The sequence below is a fragment of the Heptranchias perlo genome, chromosome 6 (assembly GCF_035084215.1).
Source record: "Heptranchias perlo isolate sHepPer1 chromosome 6, sHepPer1.hap1, whole genome shotgun sequence".
NCBI classification, from domain to species: domain Eukaryota; kingdom Metazoa; phylum Chordata; class Chondrichthyes; order Hexanchiformes; family Hexanchidae; genus Heptranchias; species Heptranchias perlo.
In genome coordinates, this window is record NC_090330.1 from 58050086 (window position 1) to 58075346 (window position 25261).

Genomic DNA, 25261 nt, shown 5'->3' on the forward strand with positions numbered 1-25261 from the left:
CAATAGATGCGGCTTTGCCAGCGACACCCACACCCTGAAGAATGATTTTTAAAAATTGTCATGTTGTAGCTTAAAATTTTATTTAAAAATTATAGTTATACATAATAAAACAATAGATGCTGGGGAATCATTACAAGGCACATGATGTGTAGTTCAGATGACCTGTTTTGTAATATACACTGTACTGCTGATAATTCAAAGTTGCTTGTTGCACTAAAACATATGAATTATCCAATAATTTGAATTAGGCAACGCAACTAACACAGCAAAGTGGGAATTTGGTGCTAAAAATTGAATCAGATAATTTAAATTAAGCAGCTAAATTAAAGAGTAGAACCTTAAAATACCAAACGACACTGTATTACTCAACTGGCACTCATATCGTAGGACTCCCTGATTGAATTACAGCCTTGTACTCTCCACATCATTCATTCGGCGTGGACCACCCCTTGCATATTATGAATGGCCCTTTATTTGCAATGTTACGGTGCAACACTGTACCATATTCCTTTCTGTGACAGACTGTGGATGCGATCTCCACCTCCTCCTATCGGGGGACCAGTTAAAAAGATCTGACAGCTAGGAGAGATCCGGAAGTGCAGTTCGTAGAAACAAAATTCAACGCGGCACACGTGAAAGTGGAAGCTCGGGGTAACCGAGAAAGTCTCAGTTTGGGGCCAATCGTGCAACACAAGGACGGCGGCAGCAATAGTCAGCTAAGTAAACGTGCCCTTTCCCCAAACAGAGCCACACCCGTTACATGTACAGTAAATCACTGTTCCTGTCCTGACCTTTGTACAGTCTGGATGATGGGAACGAGTTTCGTACTTTAGCTGGAAAAACTTCCCATTTATTTATTTATTTACATAGTTTCTCTCGGGAGTCGCCGACAGTAACTTATTGGAGCCGATGGCCATAACGCACGCTGCGGCGGAGTATGTCTTCTCCGACTTTCTGCTGAAGGAGCCGTCGGACTCCAGACACAAAGGAGTGAGGCTGGACCTGGCCGTGGACAAGATCGTAACTCTGGTGTCGGTCGGCCTGCCTCTGCTCCTCATCTCTCTGGCCTATGCCCAAGAAATCTCAGTCGGTAAGGGAGACCCTTTTTGTTTTCTCGGGTCACATCATTCCGTGTAACAGGCGACACGTTTACTCGTGTGTCCACTCGGGGCTTTGCACTGGTCCTGATACTTTTAAAATAATAATTAATATCGGATTTTCTACAACGGTGACGCTGGGGGGGGGGGGGGGACTTTCTTTGCTTTCCTACTATTTAAAGGCACCTTTAAGATCGCTCTTTGTGGATAATCCTCGATGGTAGCTTTATCCGCCGGATTAGATGTGTCGGAATGAAAGAGGCGCCCAGCGATTCTCGGCAGGTTTGTGCAGAGGGCGCTCACCGAGAACGTGATGCCGCTTCGGGCAAAATGTTCGTTCCCCCACATCTGTGTTCGGTGAAGATACTTCTCACAAGTCGCCTCGGACCGAGGCATCGAGTCCGCTCCCGGGATGAAGGGTCAAGGGCGCAGCGGAGGGAGCTTCATTCGGCCGCTGCCAGTTCCCGTCCTCTTGTACCTGCTTTAAGAAGAGGCGGGCACTGAGTTCAAAAAAAAAAGCAGAGTCCAGGTCCGATTTTAGTTTAGGCCTGTTTTAAAATTGAGGGGAGAAAAAAGTAAGCGCGAAAATATTTTACGTTTTTCCATTTTTGTTAAAATTAACTGAAATGTTTGCTTATTTATTTTAGACCCGTTTGCAAAATCAGCACAAGTGCGGGGAGGTCAGGGGCTGGTTGGTTTGGACGGGGAGAGGTCATTGGACAGCGCGGCTCTCGGCACCGGCATGGCTGCACAAAATTGCTTTATCTGCAAAGCCCAGTCAGTGGCCATTAAAGTTTCGAATAACCGAGTGAAGGAGTGTTGGCAGCGGTTATTTCGATTCATTTCATGGTGGCGCTGCTTTTATTTTTTTTAAAAGTCTTTCAATAAACCGGTTGTATATGTCATTATTGACGGGGGAGAGAAAAGTGATGCTGCGTTTTGCGGATGAGAGTTGAATTCCCATTATGGCAACTAGATAGAAAGAGATAGTCGTCTCATCTTTAAACATAAATCTGACACTAATAGAAACATAGTCAAAATTAGCCTTCTCCAAGGTCTGCAAATACTCGTCAACAACATAAAGTGATTTTAAATATAGAAACTAATATTTCGCTGTGTCAATTAGTGACATGAATCCTGTTGTTAGTGCTCAATGAATAATGTGATACTATATTGCCTGCCAAATTGTATAATTTGGTGGAGCCTTTCATCCACCACTGCATGTCATGTCATGCCTATTTGGATAATGAAATACAATAAGGAAGTCAGATGTTTAATATACATTGGGAAATGTTGATGTTCAAAGAGACCTGGGTGTCCTTGTACATGAGTCACTGAAAGCTAACATACAGGTACAGCGAGCAATTAGGAAGGCAAATTGTATGTTGGCCTTTATTACAAGAGGATTTGAGTAAAGGAGTAAAGCTGTCTTACTGCAATTATATAGGGCCTTGGTGAGACCACACCTTGAGTATTGTGTACAATTTTGGTCTTCTTACCTAAGAAAGGATATACTTGCCTTAGAGGGAGTGCAACAAAGGTTCACCAGACTGATTCCTGGGATGGCAGGATTGTCGTCTGAGGAGATTGAGTAGACTATGCCTGTATTCTCTAGAGTTTAGAAAAATGAGAAGTGATTTCATTGAAACATACAAAATTCTTACAGGGCTCGACAGGGTAGATGCAGGGAGGATGTTTCCCCTGGCTGGGGAGTCTGGAACCAGGGGTCACAGTCTCAGAATGAGGAGTAGGCCATATAGGACTGAGGAGAAATTTCTTTACTCAGAGGGTGGTGAATCTTTGGAATTCTCTACCCTGAGGGCTGTGGAGGCTCAGTCATTGAGTACATTCAAAACAGAGATCGACAGATTTCTAGATATTAAGGCATCAAGGGATATGGGGATAGTGCCGTGATCTTGTTGAATGGTGGAGCAGGCTTGAGGGGCCGGATGACCTATTCCTGCTCCTATTATATTCTTATTATATTAGTATAACACATTGTTGCAGTTCTATTAGAAAGATGTAATATAATGAGGGGTTAAGATGATATTAATAAATTGATCTTACCATTTATTACGCCATTATATGAACCTCTCAATGTGTTACTGCAGAATATGCTTTTATCCTTTATATATGTTCATCTGTCTACTGTACCAATTCAGTTGCATAATTTAGGAAAATTAACTTAAGTGTGACTGAGCATGCATTTTTGAACTGTTAGGTGCCAGAATTAGTTTCATGTTCCCCTACACCGAATTTGCAGATTTTCATACCTATTGTAGAAATCACAGATCTGTAACACAAAGCTACATACTCAAATGCAACAAATAGTGGAAAAGTGTGATCAGTCCTAAAAAAAGAAATTCACCAAAAATCAGTTGTGATTGAGACTGACCCATTATTATATAACTGTAAATAACTGTATGGTTATAAACCTTACACTAATATGTGGAGAAAGCATTAATAAAGTAGTGGGCAACCTGGGGCTGCAGAGGCATAACAATTATATATTCATACCAGGCATTACCTCAACCGTTGGATCATAGAATCGTAGAATTTTACAGCTCAGAAGGTGGCCATTTTGCCCATTGCACCTCTGCCGTCTCCCTGAAAGAGCTATCAACTTATTCCCATTCTTCTTCTCTTTCCTCATACCCTTTTAAGTTTTCTTTTTAAAATATTTATCCAGTTGATCTATCTGGACATGACCTGGAGGCTATGCCTGGAGAGGTTCAAATTCCACAGGGAGACTATCACTAACCTGTGTCATCTGGTTGAAGAAAACTTGCAGGCACAATCTAACATCAGTATTGCATTAGCTCCCCTATTTTGACATTTCAGGCACCCACAATAGTAAACAAGTTTTCCATGTACTGGTCCACTGAGGGAGTGACTAAAGCCCTACATAGCAACACAACCAGATACACTTCAAGTATGCCCCACATCAGCAGCAGCATAGACAACAGCAGTTGTACCTAAATGGTGAATGATCCTGTCTCATTCTTACTAAATTATCAATTGTCTCCTCTCTCTAGACCAGTGCTTGCTTCAAGTGATGGTGTTGACACTTGGTGCTTTGGTGCATATTACTGCTGTGATGTTGTGCCTTCAATGGTTTCTTGAGGCTCTGCTGACACATATCTTGCCAATCATAGAATTATGTGTAGTTTGTCTTCTAACCCCGAAATATTATAAGGCTCCTCTGCCAACAATCTTATTATGGCTTTGTTGTAGAGTGTAATGGCTCTCAGGTCTGTCATAGAAGGACAGCATCTCCCTTAAATATAAGAACAGTAGGTACCGAGACAGAGTGAATTGGCTGCTGTATTTTCCCGTCTACAGCATATTCTCTGTTACATCATGGTGAAAGCAGTAAAATTAGCATTATGCTTGATAGCTTTACTTGTGCATTACATGCTAGCAGTTCTGTATTTAGGCTTTGATCTTTGGTATTTGGAATTTCCTTTTATGCACATTTATGATTTGTACTGTGACTTCACAATTCCCATTAAAGGAAAGGATTTGCATTTATATAGCACCTTTCACGATCTCAAGACATCCCAAAGTGCTATACAGCCAATTAAGTACTTTTGATTTGTAGGAGCTGTTGTAATGTAGGGAAACTTTAAAATGCAGCTGTGACATTTTGCCAGCACAATTGACCTCACATGATTCCACAAGGTGAACTTATTACAATAATTTGTACACGCTCCCTGTGTATATTGATCCAGGTGCAAAAAAACGCACTTCATATGCCAGCAGCTCTTAAAAGGTTAAGTATGGTGGTGTGATGCCTATGTTGCAGGTTGGCTGCAGGTCTCAAAAATGGCAAATGGCAAAGCTCTGCAATTGGCATAATGGATGAAAAATTGTGTGGGGCCCGCTGACCTCCGCACTTAAATTTTTAATGTGCTTCACAATGGGAATGTAAATTCGTAAAATATTCCCTAACATGTAACTTTAGTGCCAGTCTTATAATGCTTTATACCTTCAGCCTTCTTGTCCCTCTTTATTACTCTTTCATCCATATCATGCGGAATTACTTTTGACTTTCCTGCAGCTGCTAGACAATTTGCATACCTAAGGAATGTACGACACCAAGTCAGTAGTTTCAATTTCTTCATGATTGCTTCACAGTAAATAGTTCACATACAATTTAATATAAATTTGCACTCCCTTCTATCTCTGTACTTTATATCCCATTTATTTGCAGAAATGCTTCTAATGGAAATGGTTCTGCAATATGACTGCGGCTGCCTGTATTCTTAATTCATCCCATTTGCAGAGTGAGGCAGATCTGGAGCACTAGCAACAACTTTGTTAAAAACTCCATTTGCATAAGATCTTGTAAATATTGTATTGCAGTACTGCCTATGAAGCCAGGTGATAGATAATATGAATAAGGTATTAGGCTGCTTCATTTTAAATTTATCTGTGTGCACGGGTGGCCAGCAAAGCGAGTAAGCAACTTGACACTATATTAAAAATGCTCCACTATCAGAACAGTGTTCTTACCACATCGGCACCAGCTCGATTCCATATTATGAGTTTTTGATAGGTCAAAATTACAACCTAATATTTCACAGTAAAGTAACTGGAAGAATATTTCTTGTTGAAGTGCATTGCCTGCTATGATTTATAAATAGGAAAGGTTGACATGAATTGTCTAATGCATGGTGATGTGCTTCTCTAATATGATGTGAAGAGAACAACTTGAAACTAAAAACAAGCTGGACTAGTTGCACATCACTGAAGAGTACTTCAATTTGGCCAGTTACAGATTGGCATGAAGAGTATCCAGAGACTGTCTTGTCCTCCCTGATCATAGGAGATAGTGGACAAAAAAAAAGGGAAATATAATTTTGAGGGATAGCTGCATTTACTGTACAGATTTTTAAGTGAACCTGACTACAGAGAGTTGCATATATGTACAGTATTTCTGTAAATTTTTGATCTGCAGTTAGCAGTCCAAAAATCACATTCACAAAATGTTTATATTTATTTGTCTGCGTTGGAGTTTATTTTGAATTACCGGTAAGGAAACATGAGTATTAGTATTGTATTAAAATAGATATGAAATGATGGATTTATTGAGAGTGATTTTGAAATTTTATTCCTATTGCAGAATATAATATAATTAGGGCAAGTGATTTGTCACAACATCACAGTCTGGGATAAATCCTGTGATTTTCACCTTCCAAGGCTACTACCCTAGTGAAAACTCAACATGCCCTCGCGCGGCTACGCTGGCACTTTAATTCAAATTCACATTTTAAATAGTGTTGGCAAACTGAGCGCTTGCCAACTGTAAGACCAGCCATTACAGTAACTAGTTAGAATTTCCCTTAAACATTAGTCGGTTGGAAAAAAGACAGATGCCTGCATTTTGGAATAGGCTGCTGATTTAAAATTAAAGTGCTGATTAGGGGAACAACTGGATGGAGCTGACTCAATATTAGTATCACCTGTAACTGCTTATGATTTTGTCATTTTCTGCAACAAACCACTTGTCTTAGTTATAATTTTCAATGACTTTAAATCACCTTTTCTGTTCTTCCGTAACAGGTACTCAAATTAGTTGTTTTTCCCCAAGTTCTTTTTCTTGGCGACAAGCTGCTTACGTAGATGCCTACTGCTGGGCCTCGCTACATCGGCCTTCACCAAAGCATGATGCAGAAAGAATACCATTGTGGCTTCATAAGGTAAAAGCAGTTTCACCAAACTTTCCTTTTTGTTTTAATTTTATTTTTCTATTATTTTATAATGGCTATTGCGAACAGACTATGTACAATAAATGTCTTGACGAGAAACTCTGATGCTATTAATCATATGGAAAAGGGGCTTTCATTTAGTAAGTGAAATTTGCCCACTAAATGTTTGTAGGAAGAGCTGCAGGGCATCAAAGTGGCACTTTATTTTATGTAGGAATGCCATATCTTATTCTCAAAGTAGTTTCTGTCTTAATGTTAAACGCAAGACTGAGTCCAAGAGTTAAAGGTCAAAATGACTGGTATTGTTTGGGGACATAAGAAAAGTCAAAGGTGTGAAAAGGCCATTTGGCCCATCAACGCTTATCCCTCTATTACCCTAACTCTCTTATTATGGCATCCAGCTACATTTTGAACATTATTGGTGTCCTAAGGGTCGATATTCCTCTCCTTTGCCACTGGGAAACCCATTTCCCTGGATGCAAAGGTCCTGAAAAATGGACAGAACCCTTTTTGCCAAGTCACTGCAACTTTTTACATTGCCCTGGGATTTCGGGGGCTTTCTTTGGGGTTTGGAGTTAGGTTTGCACCCACAGTAGATGCAGGCCCAACAATCCCATTCTAATGAGATGGGAAGGATGTTCCTGGCCTCCACTTCATTTTCCTGCTGTAAGTGCCCCATAGCATACTGTCTGTCCCTGACACCCACTGATCAGAGGGACCCTGGAGGTACTGGGGGCAGGCTGCAGGTGAAGACTAGCAGCCAGATTGTCCCAATCTCAGAGACCCTGTACACAGCTGCAAGACTGAGAGGCCTATAGTTGTGCTTCAATTTCCTGCCCTTTCAGTACAAGGCCCTACTAGGGGGAACAGGGGTGCCATGAGTCCTGATAATGGCCCAGAACAGGAAATGCTGGTGTTCCTGGACCTGGATAAGTGCAGCACAATTTGAGAGTGTTGCTCCTGTCCAATGCCAGGGCAGTATGGAGCAGGAAAATCTACCCTTTTTTCTCTGCTACTTTGTCTGGAAGATTGTTCTAAATATTTGTCAATCTTTGGGTAAAGAATTTCTTACATTTTACCAATTAATTTTTATGTTCTTTGGCCTACTTTCCTTGCCTAACTTGAAGTCATATTATGGGACTGCCTTGTCTTTACCATTTATTATTTTACAAACTTTGACAAGGTTCCGCTTTAATGATCTTTTTCAACTGTAAAGTCTGATTTTCTCATGGTTTATTCCTTTATAATTAGGATGATCCTTATTCTTCTCTACACCATCTCCAATGTATGTGTATGCTTTTTCTGGTGTGATGACCAGATTTGAAAGCAGTACGACCAGTGTATTGTAAAGCCTCAGCATAATGGCTGGAGACTTGGGGGATCTGGACTTGTTGAATAATTACTTTGTGTCAGTCTTCACAGTAGAGGATGAGGATAATATACCTCATATTCCAGGGAAACTAATAAGGATTCAAGGACTGGAACTCACTAAAGTTAACGTAAGCAAGAAAACAGTATTAGAAAAAATAATGGCACTACAGACTGATAAATTCCCAGGACCTGATGGTTTCCACCCCAGGGTTTTAAAGGAAGTAGGTGAGGAAATTGCAGATGCTTTAGCCATAATCTTCCAAAGCTCTCTCGATTCAGGAATTGTCCCTTTAGATTGGAAAATTGCAAATGTAACTCCATTATTTAAGGAAGGTGAGAGAGAGAAACCAGGAAATGGTAGATCTCTTAGTCTAACATCTGTTGTGGGGAAGTTATTGGAATCTATAATTAAGGGCAGTGTGATTGAGCATGTAGAGAAATTTGAGCTGATTAGAGAGAGCCAACATGGATTTGTAAAGGGTAGGTCTAGTGAACCTAATTGAATTTTTTGAGGAAGTAACTAAAGTATAGACAGGGGAATGTCTATGGATGTAGTTTATATGGACTTCCAGAAGGCATTTGATAAAGTTCCACATAAGAGACTGTTAGCTAAAATTAAAGCTCATGGAATTGAAGACAAATTATTGACCTGGTTAGGCGGTAGAAGACAGAGATTAGGGATAATGGGTATATACATGAATTGGAAGGAAGTGACTTTTGGTATCCCACAAGGATCTGTGCTGGAGCCTCAACTATTCATTATATTTATTAATGACGTAGAAACATAATAGAGAGCCATATATCCAAGTTTGCCGATGACAAAAAGATTGGTGGCATAGTAAGTAGTGTAGATGGAAGCATAAAATTACAAAGAGACCTTGATAGATTAAGTGAGTGAGCAAATCTATGGCAGATGGATTTCAATGCAGGTAAGTGTGAGGTCATCCATTTTGGATCAAAAAAGGATAGATCTGAGTATTTTTTAAATGGTGAAAAGCTAGAAATACCGGAGGTCCAAAGATATTTAGGGGACCATGTACACCGATCACTAAAATGTAGTAGTCAGGTACAAAAAATAATCAAAAAGGCTAATGGAATGTTAGTCTTTATAACTAGAAGGCTAGATTATAAAGGGGAGGAAGTTTTGCTACAGCTATACAAAGCCCTGGTTGGACCACATCTGGAACACTGTGTACTGTTCTGGGCACCGCACCTTTGAAAGGATATATTGGCCTTGGAAGGAGTGCAGCACTGATTCAGCAGAATGTTACTCCAAGGGTTAGATTATGAGAGATACATAAACTAGGTTTGTATTCCCTGGAATATAGAAGGATAAGGGGTGATTTGATTGAGGTTTTTAGGATTTTGAAAGGAATTGATAGGGTAGATAGAGAGAAACTTTTTCCATTGGTGGGGGCGTCCAGGACAATGGGACATAATCTTAAACTTAGAGCCAGGCCATTCAGGAGAGAAGTTAGGAAACACTTCTTCACTCAAAGGGTGGTAGAAGTGTGGAACTCTCTCCCACAAAAAGCAATAGATGCTAGCTCAATTAATAATTTTAAATCTGGGATCGATAGATTTTTGCTAGTCATGGGTATTAAGGGATATGGAGCTAAGGATGGAGTTAAGATACAGATCAGCCATGATCTCACTGAATGGCGGAACAGGCTTGAGCGGCTAAAGGGCCGACTCATGTTCCTACGAGCGCATTGTGTTCATACACCTGTAACCCACAGCTTAATTTCAGAACCTAGTTTAAGACTGCACTCACTATTCTCGTTGAGGGCTCTGTGGCTAGCGGACCAGAGAATTAGATCCCACTAGGCTCGATTGCTTTCAAACTCAGGTTCCCAGAGATGGATTTCAATTTTATAACTGCATGTATCAGTTATATTTTATTTAGCAGTCCAAAAATGTTTCAAATATGCGAGGGCAATCAAAAAATTCATATTTCTTGTTCAACTATGCTGACGCAGGGGATATTTTCCCAGTACACACAGATGGGGGAGGGGGTGCAGTAACTTGTCACCAGAAACACGTGTTGGCAAATCGCTGGCACACTGCCGGCCAATTTTCATTATTCACTGGCAGTGGGCAAAGGTTTCTCGCCGCCAATCATTGGTCAGGAAACTACACCCAATAAATAAAACTGTCTGTTGCTCAAACTCGCCCCAGCCTTTGGAGATAGCGATTTTCAATATGACGTTTTAAATGACTGGGCTCCTAGCTGGGTAAAACCTTAGCTGGCAAGCTAGCTGCTTTTTTGAGCACTAATTGTGCCAGAGGAACTCTGAGTTTGTAGTGTGCATCCAGGACGCTGTAATTTGCATTAAAGGCTATGTGGGCTGAATGTCGGATTTTTGAAATTACAATAGGTGCACTCCAGACAACTTCTTCATATGTTGGAATTAGTGCTTTCCTTATGTGCAACAAGAAAAAGTCTATTTCAGACCTGTTAGAGGAAAGTAAGATTGAGCTGCACAATGTTGTAAACTGTGGAATTTATTATTTCCATGAGGAAGGTACAGGCTTAACTATGAGATCTCCCCAAGTTAGGTCAGTATGTGAAAAATTCAGTAGCACGGCTATATTGACTTTTGTATTAGAAATGTTAAAATTGGCATCAGTAGTGATTTAACCAAATTCATCTTAAAAACACTGGGAGCCCTGATACCACTTTGAGTGCAATCCATGAATAATTTCAAAAGGTTTTATAAATAGTAACAAAATGAATATTAAGATTACATAGGAACAGGAGTCGGCCATTCAGCCCATCAAGCCTGTTCCGACATGCAGTTATATCATGGCTGAACTGTATCTTAACTCCACCTACCCGCCTTGGTTCCATATCCCTTAATACCCTTGCCTAAGAAATATCTATCAATCTCAGTTTAGACATTTTCAATTGACCTAACCTTTTTTTGGTGGGGGCGGGGGTTGATGACTTCCAGATTTCCACTGCTGTTTGTGTAAAAAAGTGCTTCCTGACATCACCGCTGAACGGCCTAGCTCTAATTTTAAGGTTATGCCCCCCTGTTCTGGACTCCTCCACCAGAGGAAATAGTTTCTATCTACTCTATCAAATCTTTTAATCATCTTAAAGGCCTCAATTAAATCTCCCCATAATCTTCTATACTCAAGGGAATATAAGCCTAGTCTATGCAAGATAATATTTCCATTTATCTATCACCTTATCATGTTGAAACATCTCAAAGCTCTTCAAACAATGAATTGGTTTTGAAGTGTTGTTACATAGGCAAATACAGCAGTCATTCTGCACCACCAACATCCCACAAACAACAATGAGCTAGAAGATCAGTTAATCTGTTTTTTGATGATAGTGACATGGATGAATCTTGGCCAGGACACTGGGCGCAATCCCTGCTCTTCTTCTAATGGTGTTATGGGGTTTTAACTGCCCATTTGAACAACCAGAATAGGCAGATTGGACTTTGGTTTAACATCTCATCCAAAGGTTGGCTGCTCTGACTGTGCAGCAGTCCCTTTCTATTCCGCTGGAGTATCCGTCTAGATTGTGAACCCAAGTCCTGTGTTGAACTCCAACCCATAACCTTCTGACCCAGAGGCAAGAATGCTGATGCAAAGTTGTTAGTATTGTAGTTGAGGGCACACAGACACTCTGGTTTTATTGCTCCAATGCACCATATAGTCATACTGATGCTTGAATTTTTATGGTCGTTCTTTAAAGCTTGTTGTACGTCTGCATCCTACTTTTGAATAGTGCTCCATTATCCTGGTCTAAATGTATAAATCTGAATTTTATATTATCTGCAATGTGTCCTCTGTTAACAAAAATGAGCAGCCTTGTTAAACAATTAGAAAATTAAGCTACTGTCGAGTTTGGTGTTATTTTGTAATTGGAACCAATAAAGTTGCAATCAAAATATCAGCTGGCTCAGAATACAAACCACTCTGACTTTGTTTTTTTTAACATCTGGACTTTGGGCATTATATATTTTAAAGAAGAAAGTGTTACTTTGAAAGTTGTCTTTGAATCATAGAAAGGTTACAGCATGGAAGGAGGCCATTCGGCCCATTGAGTCCGCGCCAGCTCTATGCAAGAGCAATCCAGCTAGTCCCACTCCACTGCCCTATCCCCGTAACCCTGCAAATTTTTTCCTTTCAAGAACAACCTGGTGAAATAGGACGGGAGAGCGCGGAAAACAAAAAAGACTAGTTTCAGTTTATCTGTGAAAAGCAAATTTGAGAGTGGCCAGTATCTGAGGCTGTGTGTGGTCCAGTGGTTTAGTATTGGGTTTTCAACCAGCGTAAATGCTCTTATGACCAAAATGTCCCAAATGAGCAATCTTCAATAGGTGACTCTAGTTAAGGGGGCTCCAGTATACTCAACTGTTAAATGTCACACAGCATTGCTGGGAAATTCAGTGTGAAAAGATCAACCCTACCCCTAACCAGGTCTGCAGGAATTGCACTCATAGAATCATAGAAAGGTTACAGCACGGAAGGAGGCCATTCGGCCCATCGAGTCCACGCCGGCTCTCTGCAAGAGCAATCCCGCCCTTTCCACGTAGCCCTGCAAGTTTTTTACTTTCAAGTACTTATCCAGTTCCATTTTGAAGGTCATGATTGAATCTGCCTCCACTACCACCTCGGGCAGTGCATTCCAGATCCTAACCACTCGCTGTGTAAAAAAGTGTTTCCTCATGTCATGTTTGGTTCTTTTGCCAATCACCTTAAATCTATGTCCTCTGGTTCTTGACCCTTCTGTCAATGGGAACAGTTTCTCTCTATCTACTTTGTCTAGACCCTTCATGATTTTGAATACCTCTATCAAATCTCCTCACAACCTTCTCTGTTCCAAGGAGAGTAACTCCAGCTTCTCCAGTCTATCCACGTAACTAAATTCCCTCATCCCTGGAATCAGTCTAGTAAATCTCTTCTGCACCCTCTCTAAGGCCTTCACATCTTTCCTAAAGTGTGGTGCCCAGAACAATACTCTAGTTGTGGCCGAACTAGTGTTTTATAAAGGTTCATCATGACTTCCTTACTTTTGTACTTTATGCCTCTATTTATAAAGCCCAGAATCCCGTATGCTTTTTTAACCGCTTTCTCAACCTGTCCTGCCACCTTCAACGATTTGTGCACATATACCCCCCGATCTCTCTGTTCCTGTTTAGAATTGTGCCCTCTAGTTTATATTGCCTCTCCTCGTTCTTTCTACCTAAATGTATCACGTTTGCTTGTGTGAATCTCTGATTGGGGAAGGTGCTTTTGGTTCTACTGGGTAACAAAGGGACATAGAGCATTTTGATAGATGCTGAGAGGCTTCAGTGCTCCAGCCTGTATTCAGATAAAGAATGGGCAGATGTTGCCAGCCATGTGTGAGTATATTTTAAAAATTAATGTCTTTGTCTATTAAACAGTATAAATGCATTATTGCTATGGAAACTAGAATGAAGCCATTGAACAATCTTATTCTAATTTTTTAATGCCTCAATGCATTTCTCAGGGACTTTTCAATGCTTGTATTGAATGTCATTTACTACAATGTTCCTATCTTAAATAATAAATGTGAGTTACTTCCTGTCCCTATTGCATGATTGATATAGCGGGCTTTTTTGACCTAGGAAATTTGTGTCACTTTGAATCAAATTGGCTTGTGGATCCCAGATATCTTTCTGACTTTCATTCAAAGCTGTTGCTTCTGGCGTAGTCATTTATATGAATCTCTTTTCTCAGAACTATATACTTTTCCAATGATTTTCCCAGAATCTACGTGTATTGGCCAAAGTCACTAATTGGCACCTACATGAAAAGTACTGTACAACATAGAGGATTTATTCTGTATGTGTTCCATTTCCTATATCCATTTGTGCAGGATTCTTAGTGTAATCTTTGAGATGCAACATTGTTATTTACTGCCTGAGATGTTGTAATTGGTGGGAGAAGAGGATTATGCCATGTTTCAATGTGAGTGTGTGAGTGTGTGTGTGTGTGTGATGTAAGTGTTTTCGGGATATTTTGCTACTTATATGGTGCAATGTTTCAAATAAATTACTTCTAGAGTAATTCCCTTTTGTAGCTATTGTATCTTTGAAGAGTATTTTGGCCTACATTAGGCTTTGCAATTAAAAATGTAGGCCCAAAAATCTGTGGGGTGGCACATGTTGGCATTAGTGGCAAGTTGTGCCTGTTCCAGATCTCCACCGGTGACCCTGTCAAAGTTCATGGGCCAAGAGGAGGAAATAGGTAGCCCCCCACCCATTGTCTCCGTACAACGGGGAGCACTTTTTAAAAAAAGAACATTTTTAAATGGCTGGCCAAATCTTTGGGGGTGAAAGACAAAATCTTGGCCTGGACTCCCAGGCGGGCCCTATATCCATCTCTTAGTCGGCCTATATGGCTAGTCTTACCAAGTGTACTTGTGCCAAACATACACTGGCTCCCTAAGAAGCCCTGAGGTCTGGGGACTCTTATGTTTTGAGTTCCAGGCCAGGCTTTGATTCCTCCACCCATCACTCCTAACGTCACTGGCCTGATTACCCTGCCCACTCTGTTAGTTTTTATTCACATCATATCATATAAAAATTGCCTAATCAGTAAGTTGAAGGCCACAATGGAGTAGACTGCACTTGGTGTGTTGAAGTGGTTTGTTGGGCCATATGGCCTTTTCTCATTCCCTCTTTTCTTTCAATTTTCTGGCCTTACAAAATATCTGCTAGAGAATTCCTACACCTGTAAAGAAAGGCATTACTATAAGCGTTACCCAGCTCACATACACGGGTTGAGTTTAATTGTATTTCAGTTGTACACGGAGAGAAGCTGAAATGGGACCCAGTGAAATTTTTTACTTTGTTGTTTGAATTTAAAGCCCTGCTGTTTTTTGATTTCTTTTCATGCAGGTTTTTCCATATGTTCTACTGCTAGTGGCGATCCTTATGTATGTTCCAGCCTTGTTTTGGCAGTTTACTGCAGCACCTCAGCTATACGGAGAATTGACTTTTATAATAGAAGAACTTGATAAGGCCTACAACCGTGGAATCAGATTAGCACAGCACATTGTCAGCACCAGTGGATTTGATGTGAACACCTGCTTCCGATCCTTTGGGGAAGAAAGTGGGTATGTAGATAAGCAGGTTGTTGGTAGTACATTTGTATGGTAGTAAATGTTGCAGTTATCCCATGCTTGTGGATTGTGCATCAGATTTTTTACTATGTTGAATAAGTCTCTCAGACTTGTGGGAGGATAAGCTCATATTTTCTGAATGGTTACATTAACTACCATTTATTTCTTGATGAATTGTATACGAGTGGAAAATTAGCTCATTCCCTGACTATATTTTCCTCTTTTTTTAAAAAAAGGGCTAAGTGCCCCTTTGATAATTACTTACAACACCCCAACAAAATGGTGGGAATAGGGATTTTGAAATGTGTAATTTTATTAGCAGGAACAGAAAAGAAGCAGCCAATCATGGTGCATTAGTAATAATCTTTTAACACTCCTCAAACAGCTAACGAGCCATTTAACACGAATAAATGAGAAAAAAACCAAGTAGTTCAGTTGAAGAGCACCATATTTGTATAAGGTGCTGAGTGGCAAGTTTAAAAAGGCCACGGACTGGATTCTTGTCTTTCTGGTGGGGTAGTGGTAGGGCAGAACTTTGGCCCTCCATTCCGATCCTGCAATGATGCTGACCCATTTTCCTGGGTCGGGCTTGCTTGGTCTGCAGTGTGGCCTCCTGGCAAATGCCCACCACTGCCAAAGAGGAAAATTGCTGTTATGCTGTGGTGGGACTGCCACTGCAGCACCAGAAGAGATGGCCAGATTTAAAGGGGCAGAAGAGCCTTGAGGAAGAATTTGGCTGAAATTTTTGTAGGCCTCAGACAAAATTATGGTTGATAAGGCGGTGGTAGGCCTTGCCACCTGATTTTGCCCGACTGCAATATTTAGCCGCCTTCCTTCCTAGCCCAGGGGCACTGAGAGCAATTGTAGCACCTAAAATTCTGCCCTGGCTGAGATCAGATAACTCAGCACACACTGGGAATTTTAACCTAAATTTTGGATTGTGCCATTTAAAATCTTTCCTATACAAATTGGTTATTATTGGAAATCAGATTTAGTCATATAGATATTATTCACAGGTCAGATTTATTCTGTTTTATAGATTTTTTAATTAAGCAACAGTTAATTAGAAAACTTCTTAAATTATTCAAATCATTAAACATATGTTGATAATTTCCATTATTCCAGTATGTTTGTGCAGATCATTGGATTTGCAATAAACACAAAGGACTGCAAATTTGATAGTAAAATATAATTAGATACCACAGTATGTTGGAGCTCCAGTGCTCTGTGGCACGAATTGGTGGGATGTAACTTAGCAAACACATTTCTTAACATAATGGGGTAAATGTTCATCTTCACTGTATGGATGGTAGTCTGGTGAAGAGGATTGCGTGCCCATTATAAAACCTGCCCGATTTCTGTTTCATTGATTTCAACAGAATGAAAATCGGGCGGGTTCTATAACAGGTGGGTGATCTACTCCTCCAGATTACTGCCCATGTGGTGAAGACAAAAATTTACCTGAATGAGTTCCAGTCTCACTTGTGTTGACAGTGAGAGGTGCTAAGTGGAGCCCTGGGGGAGAGAGAGAGAGAGAGAGAGAGAAAGAAAATGATATATTTTTCCTGTTTTATGCCATAGTTTTTGGGAGCATGCCACCTGATTGGCCTCCTGACCTGGGTATGCTGCATGGCTTTCTAAAGGAGGTGGCAAAAGTCTAAAATCATGTGCACAAAACATGTAAAGAACGGTATGTCACATTTTAGGTTGTCTTCATTTAAAGTATTTTTTTTTAACTTTAGTTCCAAGGAGAAAAAAGAGAATTTTTTCCAGTTCCCAGTTGTGGAGCGTTACTTGAAATCAAAAGAAGACTCCTGCAGCATGTTGACAGCGTATCTTATCCGCAAAGGCCTTGCTCTCACTTTTCTTATACTTGCCTGCAGCTACTTGGGATATTACATCTCTCTGACCTTCCTCACGGACGAATTCAAATGCTCAGTTAAAACAGGCATTTTGGGAAATGAAACGGGCATTCCAGATTTTTTTCAGTGCAAACTCATTTCTGTTGGAATTTTTCAACTTCTAAGTATCATCAACATTGTCGTATATATCCTCCTTATACCAGTCACAGTGCACAGTATGCTTTTTCCTTTAAGAAACAACCTCACTTTTCTTAAGGTGTATGAACTTTTGCCACAGTTTGAGGTGATAAATATTACCAAAGGCTGTTGGAATGACTTGAGCCTGTACCTTCTATTTTTGGAAGAAAACGTCAGTGAAATAAAGTCACATAAATGTCTTAAAGTGCTGGAACACATAAAAGATAAGGAATTAGTAGAACCAACATTGGTGATGGATGCAATGTTGCCTTTAATAGCCCTTGGACAAGTCAAGTCAGATATGGTAGATGGTTTGGCTAAAACCAAGAAAGCTGAGCAGAAATCTGAGACTGACGTAGAACTGAATGCAACACAACTGAAGGGTAAGACTTTTTGTTGAAAAGAAACTTTAAAAAAACATTTCCTGTACTTTTCCCTCACCCTTTCCACAGACAATAGGGATTAAATGCCTGGATTAAAATAGTGCAGAGAGGAATTTGGTACCAGCATATTATATGTTTGTAAAAAAACAGCACAGATCATAATTTCTACTCAACATCTTTCTCAAGCTGTGAGGGTAATAACAAACTACTTAATGATTTCTACTGCCTAGATTGTTTCCATGGCCGTGCTCGTAAACAGAAGCCTATTTCAATAGGCCAGGAATGAATAGTCTCAAAACCTGATGTACTGAAATAGTAAGACAAAATAATAGAGAAAACTTGCCTTTTACATTATGGTTTTTGTTGCAAGGATTTCTTCATATTGTAGACACATGATTCTTTCATCTTTTAAGTATCTTCTAAGAGTATTAGGATGGATTTTCCTGAGCTTTGTCCCCAGGGAACAATCTGTCTGCCCCTTTAACTTTGCCATGGGATTTCAAGGGTGGAGGCAGAGTTTCGCTTGTACCCATAGTAGACAGAGGCCATTCTGAGACATTCTAATGAGGCAGGATAGGGCATTTCTAGCATCTCACCTAATTTCCCTGTTCGTCTACTTACTGGGCACCCCAGGTCAGAGGTGCCCGATGTACATGGTGCTGCGATCTGCCCCAGACTTTCACTGGAGGATCTGCAGAACTCCTGGGGCAGGCTAAAGCCTTCCAGGTAGGGTCATTGAAGATTCTGCAGCATTGCTTTATATATTCTCCTACCCTTCTACTGGTATTAGGACCTGTAAATAGCCCAGGGTAGGAAACTCCAGTGACCTTGGGGCTGGATAGGAGCAGCACACTTCGAGTGCACTGTTTCTGTGTAACACCAGGGTAGAAGGGAGAGGAAGATTCACCCTAGCATCTTCAGCAGAAAGATATTCATAAAGTCTACTCCTAAAAGTCATTTTTGCACTAAAAGTCAAATGGTGACAAATAATTCAGCAAAGTGGGAATTTATTGCTAAATAAAACAAATAATTCAAATTAAGAAACTTTGAATTAAGAGGAATAGACTATATGTGGCAGAGCAATATTGATGGTGGATACTGAACCAAAGATTAAATTAGCAGATATCTAGCTATATCTTATATATTAAAATTGCTGAGTGGCTTTCCAGATTCAGTTTCAAAACTCATTAAAAATCTGTCAGGCTCCATGGACTAAAAATCATTGTAAATATGCCAACATGTACCTGCAATATCAGCTATGCCTATAGTTGGCACTGTAGATGCCACTTTAAATGTGTCACATTAACGTTGGGTAGATAGTAGAAGTTGGTATTTGCCAACCCTTGCAAACCAATTTTTGTGAATCGATCTGAACTTCCACACATTGGCCACCTGGCGGCTCTACAGCAGCCTGTTACTTTCTGTCAGCATGTTCTGTCAGTTAGCTGAATTAAATATTGGGCTGGATTTTACTGTAAAAATAACGGTGAGGTTAATAGCACTCACTGTTATTCATGTGCAAATCAGACAGTAACTTCCGGTGACTGCACATGCACAGTTAAACACGGAAATCTGCAAGTTGATCGCTGAGATTCGATGCTTCTCCAAAAGCTGCACGGAAACGGCATCTCACCGGCTGGCTCCCCATTCAACGTGAAGTTCCTGTACTTACTTGATAGATATGGACTAAACTCACCAAAAAAAGTTAGGACTTGTCTATTCCTGTGTAAGTACCATGTTAATGGCGTGGTAAGTCTTAATTACTGCCAAACAACTTCTCTGGCACTGAAAATTAACTTTTACAAGTGTGGAGTATCATTCCTTCAGGTACTAATTATTGTTGGACATTTTAAAAACAAATTAAAAAATTTCTTACTTTTTCTTTGTCACCTTTAACTCTGTTTCTTAATTCAATCTTTTTTTCCCTCTTTCTTTATTTCATTTACTGTACCTGATTTGACATTGAACTCACTATTCTAACTTACACTTCCTGGTTCAGTCTCTGCTGCTCATTATTGATGCTTCAGTCTAATTATGATGTGGAGATGCTGGTGATGGACTGGGGTGGACAAATGTAAGCAATCTTACAACACCAGGTTATAGTCCAACTGTTGGACTATAACCTGGTGTTGTAAGATTGCTTACATCAGTCTAATTGGTTAAGGAGATATACAGGTCCCAGATGCCCTGTAGAGGGCGCCGTGCTTTTTGCATCACTAATTTACGGGAACTTGACATGAAAAAGCTCATAGAAAATCTATGGGCAAGTGCAAGTCTAACGAACGGCTGACGCCGCTCATAGCAAAATCTGGCCCATTGCCTCTATACCCCGGAAGTTGTGCAGGACATTCCGACAAAGCTAAAAGTACAGGGCCCTGTCCCCATCCCCATTTATAAAAGCGCACACCTCCCCCACCCAAAGCAGAACTCTTTGTTCCTAATTGTGGATTTGTCAATTGTTGTCAATGGAAATGAAGATCGGACGGTTTCTATAATGGGTAACTGATTCATAACGGCGGTTTAGGCCCGGGAAACAAGTGAAAATCTACCCCATGGTCTCTGCTTCAGTCACTAACTCCAATAATACATTCCACAGTTTCGCAACCCTCAATGTAAAAAAAAATCTCCTGCTCTCTATCCTAAATCACTTACATTTAATCTTATACCTGTGTCCCCTCATTCTAGATTCCTCAACCACGAGATAAAGTCCGTTTCTATCTACCCTGTCTCATCCATTCATAATTTTAAACAGCTTTCAAATCACCCTACAATCTCGTCTCTTCTAACAAGAACATCCTTCAGTCCCACCCCCATTTCCATTGCCACCCCAACCTGTCCAAATGTGGGTGCTTTTCCCTCCCTGCTCCCTCTTATCCCCACTTGACACATCCACCCCGATTTCCCACGACCAATCCACACCCAATAAAGCTTTCCGTTGTTAAAACATTTGCTGTACCTTTGCTATTATAGTAGAACCACAGTTAATGCTTTAGAGAACTTTATAGTCAATTCTTAGCCACAGCCATGAATGTGAAATTCTGAGAGTCTTGTTCTGCCAGCGGAACTTACATCAGTTCAGAGAGATCCCCGTAAACCCCCTCCCAAATTTGCAGGGATAGGATCGTTAATATAATTGGGGTAAGTCAGAGTGGCACACAGCTGCTCCATGAGAGGGACCATATGGCCTGAGAGAGAATTGTGTCTTCAGCTCCTAATGGAGCTCAAGGGCATTATTTTAAAGGTAATTGATCCCCTCTGTCCAGGTAACTTTTGGAGCCTCTCGTAAGTTTTGAATGGAACTCATGCCAGCACTCATGCCTCTTTTGCCCACGTCTGTCTATATCTATCTATAAACAAGTGAACACAGCGCTGATCCTTGGAGCACACCACTTCAAACCCTAACTCTTTGCTTTCCGTCCATCAACCAACTTTATATCCTATTCCTTCTTCTTACATATGCCTGAATTATTCTAACAAACTTCCTATGAGACCTTATCGAACATCGTCTGAAAACACATATGCAGTAATCTAATGCATTTCCCTTATCTGTACAATCAGTTACTTCTTCAAAAACTCTTAAAGGCAAGTCATGTTGGACAAATTTAACATATCCGTGCTAGCTGTCCTTGATTATCCCATGTATTTCTAAATGCTTACTAATTTGATCTTGAATGATGGGCTTTAAGAGTTTTCCCACAACTGTTAAAACCAAAAACTAAAATAATCTGAAGAGGATTCTCTGCTGGTTCCCTGGGTACACTACAAGTTTACCTAGATATCTGGTCAAGTAGAAACATTTTGGGACATAGGGAGCGAAGAGTTACATCCAAGAGTAGTTTACAACACTGAAGCCAAAAATGTCTAGAGTAAAGGAGGGTAAATGAAACCCCAAAAAATGTAACCATGCTTAATTATTGAGAAACAGAATCTTAATTTCTTTTGTTACACAGATGAGTAAAGAAGATCTTTTTTTTAAATTGCTTTCAGTTATAACTAAACCAGATTCTGTAGAAGATGGGACCAAATCCGCCGATGAAGAAAGAGATGAGCGCACGGCACTACGCCAAAGACTTCTGGAATCTCAGACTTGCAGTTCAGACTGTTAAAACTTGAAATTTAGCAAGTTGCATCCTGTTCCCAAAGACAATTACTATACAATAATTTACTGCAGTATTAGCAAGCTGTGTATTTGTTGAAGGCCAAATGTGCTATAAATTTATCACATTATGTCTTTTTTAATTAAAATTGTTTATTTACCTGGAAGATTACTCATTCTGAAAACAGGTATTTATTTTTAATTTGTATTTCTCACATTTTTATAAGTTTATAATATCAGTGTTTTAGAAAGAATGTTGTGTAAGCTCAAAAATGGAATGTACATTGATGGACCTGGTTAAAATGAATCAGGAAAAGTAGAACTTCCATTTAATACAGTCAATGTGACATTTAAAAAATGTTTTATATATTTATTTATACTGAAGTGATTGGAATAATGTCATCTTTATTATCTATTAATTGGAGATATAACTGGGGATACTGTATTGACAGAGTGAGTCTTTGCCTTAGTGGTGGGATTCCTGTCTCTGAATCAGAAGGCAAAGGGTTTGAGCCCCACTCCAGACAGTCCTGGTGAGCAGAGGCTAGAATATGGTCTCTAAATACTGGGTTGACATCCAGCAGGATACTCATGTCTGGATTTGTCCCCTTTTCTCCCCCCCCCCCACCTCCACCACCATCGTAAAGAGTAGGTGGACTGTTTAGCCTTGTTTGCAGCTCACCTAGGAGAAGATTCTCCGAAGATAAAAAAACTGTGAGGAAGGCAACGGGAAACCACCTCAGCTACTCTTCCCTAGTGAGTGGCTCAAGAATCTTGTGTGTGAGGTTTGAGTTAGAACCTGCCCTAGGGAAGAACACAACGGATGGACTGTATTGACACTAATTCAGAACAAAAAATTTTATTTATTTTAGGTTAGTTAAATACAGATGCTTTGTAACCACTCTACTGACATACTGGGAGGATGTGAAGGAAATCTCTCAAAGCAAGTTTATTAAAATGATTACTTGTCCAGTTATGGGTTATATAGAGACTTTCATTGTAACACTTTCAAAAGCTTTCCTATATCTTTCAGTCACTCTTGCCACTTTCACTACTCAAGTTGTCAGATTTTTTGAGATTTTACGAACATACTTTGGCCAGAGTTTTACACTTCTGCGTTTGCCAGCCCATAAAGTTTTGCCCATTACAGTGAATATTAGGCTGTTAGCAGATTTCTCCCGTTACTGTTGCAACTGTAGGTTGTTAATCCTTCAACAATAACTTCTGCTTGATTCTTGCCTGAGTGGTTATAAATTAGCAAGTTTAATAGATTGACTTGCAACAGAGTTGCACCACAGCTGTCTTCAACATTACATTCAATAGTATTATGGTTATAATATAATTGTCTACATATTACTTTAATATCAATCAATCAATCAATACAACCTTATCTTTCTGTGAATCCAGGTAGATCGGACCTAACCTTCGCAGACTGTCTGTGGCAATGGACTTCCATCTGTCCCCTCTTGTGAGCTTTAACTTTTGGGAGGGAGCATGCCCTATCTTTATACTATTTGGCTGTGTTGTTCTGTATGTAAGCACCACTGATCTTATCTCATGGTCATAAACCATCCCATCTTGCTGACTCTCAAACCACCAAGGTTTGTTTATACTATCTGCTACATAAACGGTTTGTTCCACATCAGTTTTCAACATGGCTCCTGCGATGTCTATTGTTTACATAGTCTCTCCCTGTTATCAGGTCTTAGTATGTGGTTTCTTTAGCAACCACATCTCTTGTTTTGGTGTAAACCACCTTCTGCCATTATAGCATCTAGAAATGGGCCATCTCTTGACCTTTGGGTGTTTAGTTCTGAAGTTTAAGCATTCTCTGTCTCTTGCAAACTGTCTTTCACACACACCAAGACTTCGCCTTCCCCCCTCCCCCACCCCCTCCCCCTCCCCCTCCCCCTCCCCCACCCCCCCACCCTCCCCCACCCCCCCCCCACCCCCACCCCCACCACCACCCTCCCTCCCCCCTCCCCCTCCCCCACCCTCCCCCCCCCCCCTCCCCCTCCCCCTCCCCCTCCCCCTCCCGCTAAATGTTTGGGAGCAGTATACGAGATGGGATATTGACCACGCTTGGCTTTAAACCATATTCTTACAGAGGGAGATTGCAGCTGCTGAGCACAGAAGTGGAAAACCCAGGCCATTAGTCAATAAATTGGTTATTCTAACTAGAGTGGTACTTCCCCATGAATTTCTCCATGACATGCACCCAGAAGAATAGTGTCTTTCTAATCTGTTTCTGTTCTGGTTTTGTAATTGTACAATTTATTGGAATTAAAAACAGTGATTGGAACCAATATTGTAATGATTTTAAAAGAAGCTAGCAAACTAGGAACTTCCCCATCAACTCTCCCAAATTTAGGATTCAAAACTGAAAATGATGAATAAACACAGCAGGTCAGTCAGCACCTGCAAAAAGATGAGACCAGTTCTGAGCTTTCAATGTACCTGCATTAGATTGACCTGTTAATTTCCAAAGTTTCTGTTTTTTAATTCAGATTTCCAGCATGTGCAGTTTTTCCTTTTTTCCCCAAGAATTAGGGGATTGTCATTGTGGAATTTTCATGAATGTTTACTGCAGAATTCAGGAAAATGTGCCAATAGTTTTCTATTAAACTCACTTAAAACGCTGCTAGCTATTTTTTCAGCTTTGTATTTACTTTTCTCTCGACAAGAATAATAATCTCCAATAGTAGCAATACTCAAAACTCCAAAAAAAACATACGCACCCTAATTTGTTAAATAATCTAAGGCAGTAGACTCTTAGGCCCTCAGCCACAAGCATACAAAGATATCAAATTTATTTCTTTGCTATTTTAATAGAGGCATTAACCTGCTTAAAACAAATGGGATAAGACCCCTGTTACATAGGAACAGGAGTAGGCTATTCAGCCCCTCAAGCCTGTTCTTCCATTCAACTAGATCATGGCTGATCTGTACCTTAATTCCATTTACCTGCCATTGATTCATATCCTTTGATACCCTTACTGAATAAATATCATCATAATACCAACAAGTCAGGCAGCATCTGTGGAGAAAGCAACAGAGTTAATGTTTCAGGTTGAAGACCTTGGAGTAAATTTTAACCCCACAAATGGGCGAGAAGGTATAAATTGTGAAAAAAAACTAAAACCCAAACCCAAACCCAACCTGCCCACTTCTGGTTTTAACGGAGGCGGGTCGAGGGGCGGGCGAACAACCCGCTGTTAGGAGGCCGGTCGGTCCATGAAAGCTTTCAAGGAGGCTATGGGCCTCCATTTTGACAGACTTTTGTTTTTAACTCCTGGGGGCCGGGATTCCCGGGCCTTCAACTTCATGCCACGTAAGAGGAGGCGAGAAGGCCCGGATCAGCAGGTAAGTGCCTTTATTGCACTGCTTATGGGCCAGGAGGAGCAGATGTGCTTCCTCCAGGCCCAACAAGTCTACCTGCTGCAATCAACCGAG

General features: G+C 40.4%; 1 protein-coding gene across 1 annotated transcript; it reads left to right on the top strand.

Annotated features, from left to right (window-relative positions):
- The first annotated feature begins 616 nt into the window (after positions 1–616).
- Positions 617–23705, top strand: panx1a (pannexin 1a). Its single transcript, XM_067985456.1, has 5 exons — positions 617–1090; positions 6663–6799; positions 15067–15284; positions 17033–17712; positions 21700–23705. Exons 1-5 carry the CDS (start codon positions 910–912, stop codon positions 21816–21818), a joined length of 1335 nt encoding a protein of 444 aa, XP_067841557.1. The 5' UTR covers positions 617–909; the 3' UTR covers positions 21819–23705.
- The last annotated feature ends 1556 nt before the right edge of the window (positions 23706–25261 follow it).